Genomic DNA, 9,143 nt, shown 5'->3' with positions numbered 1-9,143 from the left:
GCCCAGGTGTGCCCACCTGCTCGTCGGAGGCCAGGTTGGAGAACATGGGGATGATCTCGCTCTTGACGTGCTCCAGCTCCAGCACCTTGGCGAACTCGCCCAGCTTGGAGGCGGCGGCGCGGCGCACCATGGGCGTGTCGTCCGAGCACAGGTTCCGGAAGTACCTGCGGCCAGGGGGGACAGCTGTGCCCAGGTGTGCCCAGGTGAGCCCAGGTGAGGCCAGGTGAGGCCAGGTGGCACCCAGGGACCTCCTACGGGGACGGCCGGGCCGGGCATTGAGGCCAAAAACGGGGTGTGGGGTCAGTGCGATGACCTTGCGTTGAGCTGGAGGGGCTTGGGGGGTCAGGGTTGGGCTGGGGACACCGAGGGTGGGTTGGGGACACCGAGGTGGGCTGGGGACACCGAGGTTGACCGGCACTCACTGGCGCAGCTCAGCCTTGACGGGGCTGGACACGCGGGGGTAGCAGACGCTGAAGAGGCCGCAGGCCGAGGTGCGCGACGTGAACCAGTCGCCCCCCGCCAGGCGCTTCACCAGCGGCACAAAGTGCCCCTCGAGGTCGGGGGGCGAGTGCTCGTGGGACACGGCCCGCAGGGACTCCACCGCCTTATCCCGCACCACGGTCTCCTCCACCGTGGCCAGGCTCTCCAGGGGGGGCTGCGGGCACAGCGGGGTGGGACCGTCACCGAGGGGTGTCCCGTGTGCCCAGCGAACTCCCAAACCACCCCGTGAAACCCACGGGCCACCCAAACCATCCCGCGGTCCCTCGTGTCCCCAGAAACCATCTGCAGGTCCCTCGTGTCCCAGAGGGCCACCAAAACCACCACAAGGACCACTCAACCCACCCCAGGGTCCCTTGTGTGCCCAGTGTCACCCCACAGGAGCCCAATGTGGGGTTTTGGGGTTCCCAGGTGTGGTTTTGGGGTGTTTTGGGGCATTTGGGAGGTTATTTTGGGGTATTTTAGGTGTATTTTGGGGTCCTACCAGCAAGCAGTGCACGAACTCGGGTCCCCCCACGAGGGCAGTGAAGGTCCCGAGCTGCTCCGCGAGCGCCAAGAGCACCTCGTCCTCATCATAGATTGTGTCTGTAACCAATAACCAATCAATTGATCAATCACCCCTCCTGAACAGTCAGTCACCCCAAGTCCCACCCAGCCCCATCCAACGCTGGGTTTGGGGGGCTTTGGGCCTGGTTTAGGGAGGTTTTTGGCCCCCCCCCAGCCCCGAGGGTCCCCGTACCGGTGAGGAAGGGCAGGAGCTCACTGCGGGTCCTCTCCACCCCCAGCGCCAGCGCGATGGTCGAGAGCTTCTTGATGCTGTTGAGCCGCAGCTGGGGGGGGAAAAGGGTCAGCAAACTGCTCCCCCCGGGTAATTAAAGGCTCCCCAGGGGTCAAAATACCCTCCCAGCAGTAACTGAAGTGCCCCCTGCGGTAATTAAAACATTCCAGGGGTAATTAAAGCCCCCCACTGGAAACGCCCCCAAGGCCATCCAGCCAATCAGGAGCCTTTTCTCATGGCCCCGCAGCACCTTTGCTGAGACGAGCACCTCCATTGGCTTCTCTCCGCCCCGCCCACGCAGGTCGCCAGCCAATGGGCGGCCGCCGCCGCCTCGGCCTCGCACTCCCATTTGCCAACGTAGGGTGGAGGCGGGGTCACCAGGCGCTGCCCCGCCGCCAGGGGGCGCCACGCTGGGGAGGGGGATTCCAGGCCAATCAGAACGCGCGTAACACAATTAAAGGGGCCCAGCACCCAATCAGAGCGCGCCATGCATCCCATCACCATGAAGGCGAGACACCCCCTCGTTCCTCAGATGTAACGCCGCTCCCAATTGGCCCGTGCCTGAGGGGGGGAGGCCTCTGTAGCCAATCAGAATGGCCGTCTCAGACGAGCGACGGAGGGAGGGCCCCGCGGCCGCGGAGGAACCGCGAATATCGCGACAGGGCCCCGGCTATCACTACAGGGACCTCGGATATACCAGGGAGCGGTACCTGCACGTCCTCGTTGCGGAGCTCGTCGATGAGGACGGCGATGGGGTAGAGCGAGTCATCTCCGTCCGCCGCCGCCATCTTGGCCGCCGCCCCGGCTCTGAGGGGCCGCACGGGGCCGCCCGCGCCGCTGCTGCAGGGCCCGACCGCCGCTCATTGGCTGGAACAGCCGCAGGGCCCGCCCTCCGCGTGTTCCTATTGGTTCACGCTCCTGCCTGTCAGCGCGAGCTCCGCCGCCTGCGGACGGCGCGCCCCGTGATTGGGTGGCGGGGGCGGAGCCTGACGTTGCTCGGCAACAGGGCGGGGCCAGGGCGGGACTGGGACGAATTGGGACAAACTGGGACCGGAGCGGGACAAACTGGGACACACTGGGATAAATTGGGATGGACTGGGGCAAACCGGGACTGCACTGAGATAAACTGGGGCAGACTGGGAGAAACTGGGATTGACAGGGATAAACTGGGACAAATTGGGATGAACTGGGACAAATTGGGATGGACTGGGACAAATTTGACCAAATTGGGACCAGACCAGGACAAACTGGGACAGGACTGGACAAATGAGGAGGCTCTGGGGAAAAAGTGGCCCCCACTGGGGCCCCCCAAGTGCCAAACTGGTCCATACTGGTGCCAACCCCCAAAAACCCAGTAAAAAGGGAACGAATGGTCCCATATCTGACCCACCCTCAGGCCACACTGCCATAGACACAATGACATCGAGCAGCCACGCCTTTATTTGGGGGAAGTAGAAGGCACTGGGGGGCCTGGGCTGACAGTGGGGGGATCCTGGGGGGCCCTAGGGGGGGGAGGGGGGGGCACTGGCCCAGGCTGGAAGGCACTGGGGGTTACTGGGGGGGTTCCTGGAGGGCACTGGTCCGTACTGGTCCATCCTGGTTCCCCCCTCAGATGCGGCCGCAGCTCCGCAGCTTCTCCACCAGGGCCGGGACATTTTCCACCTTCTCCCCCCCTGCCCGGGCCGGGGGCTCCTGAACCTGCAGCACCCGGAGCCGGGGGGGGGCCCGCGGGGACCCCCAAATCCGCAGCCGGGATCACCTCCAGGGGCTTCTTCTTGGCTTTCTGGGGGGCACAGGGAGTCAGACCCCAAACCCCCCTAAATCACCCAAATCCACCACAAACACCCCCAAATCTACCCCTAAAACCACCAAACACCCCCAAATCAGCCCCAACCAAAGGGATCCAGGGGATGGGACCCCCAAATTCTCCCCAATTCCTCCCCCCCCAAAAAAGGGATGCGGGGGTAGGAGGGACCCCCAAATTCTCCCAAAGGGGACCCAGGGCTTTGGGGAACACCCAAAAGGGGGGGACACACCCAGATCTACCCAGTCAATGGGGGTTTTGAGGGGGGTCCCAGGATTGGGGGGGGGTTCCCCTGGCTCGGGGGGGTTGGGGGTGCCCCACTCACCATGATGTTGGGCAGGGTGGCGTAACGGGGCTCGTTGAGCCGCAGATCCGCCGTGAGAACGGCCGGGAGGCGCAACCGCAGCGTCTCCAGCCCCGCGTCCACCTCCCGCTCCACCCGCACGGAGCCGCCTTCCAGCTGGACACGGGAGGCGAAGGTGCCCTGGGGACAGAGGGGACTGGGATGGACTGGGAACGTCCCAGTGCGGGGTGGGACCACCCACAATGGAGTGGGGGCATCCCAGTATGGACTTGGATTACCCCAGTAAGGGCTGGGAGCCCTTCTCAGTGTAAAACACCCGCTCCCAGTACCCACTGAGCACCTCCCAGTACAAACTGAGGCGTTCCCAGCACAAACTGGGCCCCCCCCCGCGCAGAAACCGCCGCAAAGGACCATGGGATTTATCCCCCCTCCGGCCGCGCACCCCAACATCCCATCATGCCCCGCGCGCTGCGATGATCTCTGCGGGGGATGCCGGGACAGCCGCACACCCCCCAGTGTCCCGTCATGCCCCGCGCACTGCAATGATCTCTATGGTCGATCTCTATGGTCGGTGCCGCGGGGGATGCCGGGACAGCCGCACACCCCCAGTGTCCCGTCGTGCCCCGCGGTACCTGCGGCCAGTCCAACATGGCGGCGAGGAGCTGCCCCGTCTGGTTACAGTCGTCATCGATGGCCTGGGGGGGGACAGGAGGGGTCCTATGGGGGCTATAGGGGACCCACCACAGCCCCCGGGCCACAGGGACCCTCCCGGGGCTGCGGGGGTCCACAGGGGCCTATATGGGAGTGCACAGGTGTCTATAGGAGGGTCCGTAAGGGTCCGTGAGAGCCCATAGGGGATCTATGGGGGGTCTCACTGCAGCACCAGCTGGGGTTTCAGGGGGCCTATAGGGGATCTGTAGGGGTCTATAAGGGTGTATAGGGGTGTCCATGGGGGTCCCTGGGGGTCTATAAGGGTCCACAGGGGTCTATAGGGGTGTCTATAGGACCCTATAGGGTCTCACCTGCTTGCCCAGCAGCACCAGCTGTGGCTTCAAGGAGTCTATAGGAGGTCTATAGGGGACCTATAGGGGGTCTATAGGGGTCTATAGGTGTCTAGAGGGTCTATAGGTGTCTAGAGGGTCTCACCTGCTTGCCCAGCAGCACCAGCTGGGGCTGGATCTTCCCCACCAGCCCGGCCAGGGCCGTGGCCACCTCGAGGGGTCCCAGGGCCACCCCCTCCCCCACCTCGGCCAGCACCGCCCGGTCGGCCCCGACAGCGAGCGCCGTGCGGAGGGTCTCCTGAGGGGACAAGGGGGGGTCAAAAACACCCACAAACCCCCCAAACACCCCCACAGGGTCTCCTGAGGGGACAAGGGGGGGTCAAAAACACCCACAAACACCCCCACTGGGTCTCCTGGGGGGACAAGGGGGGGTCAAAAACACCCACAACCCCCCCAAACACCCCCACAGGGTCTCCTGGGAGGGCAAAGGGGGGTCAAAAACACCCCCAAACACCCCCAAACACCCCCACAGGGTCTCCTGGGGGGACAAAAGGCAGAGTCGGGGGGATCCAACCCCCCCCCCAGGACACACCAAAACACACCCCAAAACACCCCCCAGGACAGCCTAAGCCCCTCCAGTGACCCCAACACACCCCCCCCAGGACACCCCAACCCCCAGGGGTGCAGGGCAGGGAGGGTCCCCGGGGGTTTGGGGTGCCCCGGCTGTGTCCCCACGCACCTGGCTGGCCTTGGTGCCCACGGTGGCCACGACGACCTCCGCGGCCGCGCCGCCCTCGCGGAGCCGCACGGCCTCTTCCAGGGCGATCTCGCAGAAGGGGTTCAGCGAGTGCTTCACCCCCTGCGTCTGCACCGACCCCCCCCCCGGGGGCCCGCGCACCCGGGGGGGGACCCGGCCCCAGGGGAAGGGGGGTGGGGGGGGTCCGAACAGCCCCGCCCGGCCCCCCACGGGGGGTTCTGGGTGGTCCCGGAGGGTTCTGGGGGGTCCCGGGGGGTCCCGGGGGCCGGACCCGTCCCCGACCGAAAAGCAGGGCAGGGTTTGGGGGGTGGGCGCGTCCCAGGGAGACACCGGGGGGGTCTCAGGTGTCTCGGGGGGGAGGGAGGGGGGCGGCGTCCCGAGGGTTTGGGGGTCCCCAGGTAACCCCCCAGGTGTGACCCCTCCCCGCCATTCGGGTTCCGGGGGGTCTCGGGAGTCCCGGGGGAGTCCCGGGGGGGTCCCAGGGGAGGTTGGGGTGTTCTCGGAGGGGTCCGGGGGGGTCTCAGGTGCCCCCACCTTGACGGCGAAGTCGATGACCCGCTTCACACCCACGAGCACGCGCAGCGCCGCCATTGCTGAGGCCACGCCCACCCCGCCCGGGCCACGCCCACCCCGCCCGGGCCACGCCCCTTTCCCCACGAAGCCGCGCCCAATTCACGCCGCGAACGCCGTTCACGCTCCGCCCTCCGGCCACGCCCACTCCAAAAGGACACGCCCCTTCGACGTCGTTACGCATCGTGGGCGTGGCCATGGCGTCACGTGACAGGGGGTTCGGCGCTCTCCGGGGGGTTTTGGGGGGATTTTTGGGGGTTTTGGGACTCTCAGCCCGTTTTTGGGGGGTTTGGGACTCTTGGCCTGTTTTTGGGGGGGTCTCCGCCCACCCGGAACCCCCCAGATCCCCGGACTCCCCCCGGACGCCTGTGGAGGGGTTCTGGGGGGTCCTGGGGGAGTTTTGGGGGATCTTCGGGGGTTTTGGGGGGTCCTGGGGAGTTTTTTTAGGGATCCCCCAAGATCCGGGTCAAACCTCCTCTGGACACCTGTGGGGGGGTTTTGCTCCCTCCCCCCAAAGCCCGGGTCCCTTTAAGGGGGAACCTGGGACACCAGAGTCCCCCCCCAAAATTCTCGTGTCCCCTCCCCCCAGGACACCTTCCCCCCCCCAAAGTGAGAGCAAAGCACGATGGGAACCCAGAGACCCCCCCCCCGACCCCCCCAGCCCCCCAATAAGGGCGATAAAGGCGATAAATCCGCGTTAATTGTGATTAATCAATTAATCATTAACGAGGCAAAGCCCTGATAAGGCCCTACCTGATAAGGGGGGGGGATCAAGGGCGGCCCGAGGGCACCGGGGCTGGGGGGTCCCTCCCCTCCCAAAAAGGGATCCAGGTGTGTCCAGGTGTCCCAAAAAGGGGACCCAGGTGTCCCCTGCCCCCCAAAAATGGGGATCCAGGTTTGTCCAGGTATCCCAAAAAGGGACCCAGATGTGTCCAGGTGTCCCCTCCACCCAAAAAGGGGCTCAGGTGTGTCCAGGTGTCCCAAAAAAAACCCCAGACATGTCCAGGTGTCCCCTCCCCCCAAAAGGGGACCAGGTATCCCCTCCCCCCCGGCAGGGTCACCTTGGGGCGGTGCCCACGGGGGGTATAAGGGGAGGTGGGGACGGCACTGGGAGCACTGGGAGCCGCCATGGGGAAGGAGGTGAGTGGGGAGAGGGGCAGAGGGAGGGAGGGAGGGAGGAGGAGGATGGAAGAGGATTGAGGAGAGATGGAGAGAGGGATGGAGGAGAGATGGAGAAGGGATGGAGGATTGAGGAGAGATGGAGAGCCAGAGAAAGGCTGGAGAGGGAAAGGAGGGAGGGAGGGAGGGAGGGAGGAGAGAGGGACGGAGAGAAGGATGGAGGGGGGAGGGATGGGGGAGGGACCCCCCGACCCCCTCCTTGACCCCCCTTGACCCCTTTCCCCCCCCCAGAGTTTCGAGCTGGGGCCGCCGGCCCCGACCCCCAAAAAGGGCCGCGGGAAGAGGAGGGAGAAGGAGAAGCTGGAGGACATGAAGAAGGAGATGGATGTGGTGGGGGCACTGGGGGGCACTGGGAGGGACTGGGATGGTCAATGGGGGGCACTGAGAGGGACTGGGGGGCACTGGGAGGAGATGGGAGGGACTGGGAGGGACTGGGGTGGTCAGTGGGGGTCACTGGGAGGGACTGGGAGGGGATGAAAGAGACTGGGAGGGACTGGGATGGTCAATGGGGGGCACTGGGGGCAGTGGGCTGTACTGGGGGGCACTGGGGGGGGTCACTGGGCTGTACTGGGGGGCACTGGGGGGGTCAGCTCTGAGCCGGGTGCCCACAGGATGATCACAAGCTCGACGTGAACGACCTGGAGATCAAGTACAGCACCAGCGTCACCAAGGTGACCCCTGACCCCTCTGACCCCGATCCCACTGACCTCACTGACCACTGACCCCACCATTCACAGTGACCCCAATCAGCCCCACTGACCCCACTGACCCCACTGACCCCCCCGTCCCCCCAGGGCCTGTCGGAGGCCGTGGCGGCCGAGCGGCTGCTCCGGGACGGCCCCAACGAGCTTCGCCCCCCCCGCGGGACCCCCGAGTGTGTGAAGTTCGGGCGGCAGCTGGCAGGGGGGCTGCAGTGCCTCATGTGGGTGGCAGCGGCCATTTGCCTCATCGCCTACGGGGTCCAGGAGGGAGAGGGAGACCGCGGCTCCTCCGACAACGTACGGGCACCTGGGGGGCACCTGGGGGGCACCTGGGGCACCTGGGGGGCTGGGGGGCACCTGGGGGGCACCTGGGGGGAACCTGGGGAGCTGGGGGGCACCTGGGACACTTGGGGGGCACCTGGGGGGCTGGGGGGAACCTGGGGGGCACCTGGGGGGCTGGGGGGCACCTGGGACACTTGGGGGGCACCTGGGTCCACCTCAGAGGGCACACCTGGAAGCCGGGGCTGGGGGAACATGTGGGGGTTCTGGATGCCCAGGACCCCCCTGGACCCCGAGGACAGGGGTACCTGGGCCCCAGGCACTCACCTGTCCCCCCCCAGCTGTACCTGGCCATCGCCCTCATCGCCGTCGTGGTCGTCACCGGCTGCTTCGGGTACTACCAGGAGTTCAAGAGCACCAACATCATCGCCAGCTTCAAGAACCTGGTCCCGCAGGTGGGGACCCCACCCTGCCCCACCCCGCCCACCTGGGGGCCTCCCCTGTGCTGTCCCCGTGCCCTCACCTGTGCCCCCCGTGCCCTCCCCGTGCCCTCACCTGTGCCCTCACCTGTGCCCTCATCTCTGCCCTCCCCCGTGCCCTCCCCATGCCCTCACCTGTGCCCCCTGTGCCCCCCAGCAAGCCACGGTGGTGCGGGACGGGGCCAAGCAGCAGATCAACGCCAACGAGCTCGTGGTCGGGGACCTGGTGGAGATCAAGGGGGGCGACAGAGTCCCCGCCGACATCCGCGTCCTGTCGGCCCAGGGCTGCAAGGTGGGCTCGGGGCTCACCTGGGGGCTCACCTGGGGGCTCACCTGGCGCTCAGCCGGGGGCACTGGGGCCCACAGGTGGGGGTGTGACCACACGTCCCCCCCCAAGGTGGACAACTCGTCGCTGACGGGGGAGTCGGAGCCGCAGACGCGCTCGCCCGAGTGCACCCACGAGTCGCCCCTGGAGACCCGGAACATCGCCTTCTTCTCCACCATGTGCCTGGAGGGTGGGCCGGGGCTCACCTGGGTCACCTGGGCGGCTGGGGCACACCTGGGCTCACCTGGGGGTCAGGGTCCCACCTGGGGGTCTGGGTCACACCTGGGTCTGTGTCCCACTTGGGCACCCGGGTCCCACCTGAGTGAGTCCCACCTGGGTTCCACCGGGCCACCCAAATCCCTGTGCTCTGTCCCCTCCCCACACACCTGTTACCCCTCCCCTGTGCCCAGGTACAGCCACAGGGCTGGTGATCCCCCCTTCACCCCTCCCCTGTGCCCAGGTACGGCC

The 9,143-nt window shown here is 66.6% G+C and overlaps 3 protein-coding genes across 3 annotated transcripts; 1 reads left to right on the top strand and 2 right to left on the bottom strand.

Moving 5' to 3' along the window:
* Positions 1-6: 6 nt before the first annotated feature.
* On the bottom strand, positions 7-2,114 carry LOC113940839 (serine/threonine-protein phosphatase 2A 65 kDa regulatory subunit A alpha isoform; the record flags this gene model as incomplete). The annotated part of the gene is made up of 5 exons (XM_027631989.1): positions 1,987-2,114; positions 1,238-1,328; positions 983-1,083; positions 423-655; positions 7-164 (listed from the first exon to the last, which is right to left on the bottom strand). Coding segments are annotated over exons 1-5 (661 nt in total), but the record flags the coding sequence as incomplete, so codon positions are not given.
* A 697-nt stretch (positions 2,115-2,811) lies between these two features.
* LOC113940841 (electron transfer flavoprotein subunit beta-like) lies at positions 2,812-5,733 on the bottom strand. Its single transcript, XM_027631992.1, is given in 6 exon segments — positions 2,812-2,998; positions 3,000-3,059; positions 3,406-3,564; positions 4,017-4,079; positions 4,531-4,683; positions 5,125-5,733. Coding segments are annotated over 6 exon segments (1,158 nt in total). The 3' UTR covers positions 2,812-2,884.
* A 254-nt stretch (positions 5,734-5,987) lies between these two features.
* LOC113940840 (potassium-transporting ATPase alpha chain 1-like) lies at positions 5,988-9,137 on the top strand (the record flags this gene model as incomplete). Its single annotated transcript, XM_027631990.1, has 7 exons — positions 5,988-6,852; positions 7,123-7,221; positions 7,503-7,562; positions 7,686-7,889; positions 8,213-8,326; positions 8,508-8,642; positions 8,748-9,137. Coding segments are annotated over exons 1-7 (1,014 nt in total), but the record flags the coding sequence as incomplete, so codon positions are not given.
* Between the last annotated feature and the right edge of the window lie 6 nt (positions 9,138-9,143).

Source organism: Corapipo altera, unplaced genomic scaffold, assembly GCF_003945725.1.
Source record: "Corapipo altera isolate COAL_440 unplaced genomic scaffold, ASM394572v1 129121, whole genome shotgun sequence".
Lineage (NCBI taxonomy): Eukaryota > Metazoa > Chordata > Aves > Passeriformes > Pipridae > Corapipo > Corapipo altera.
This window is presented reverse-complemented; position numbering and strand designations above follow the sequence as displayed.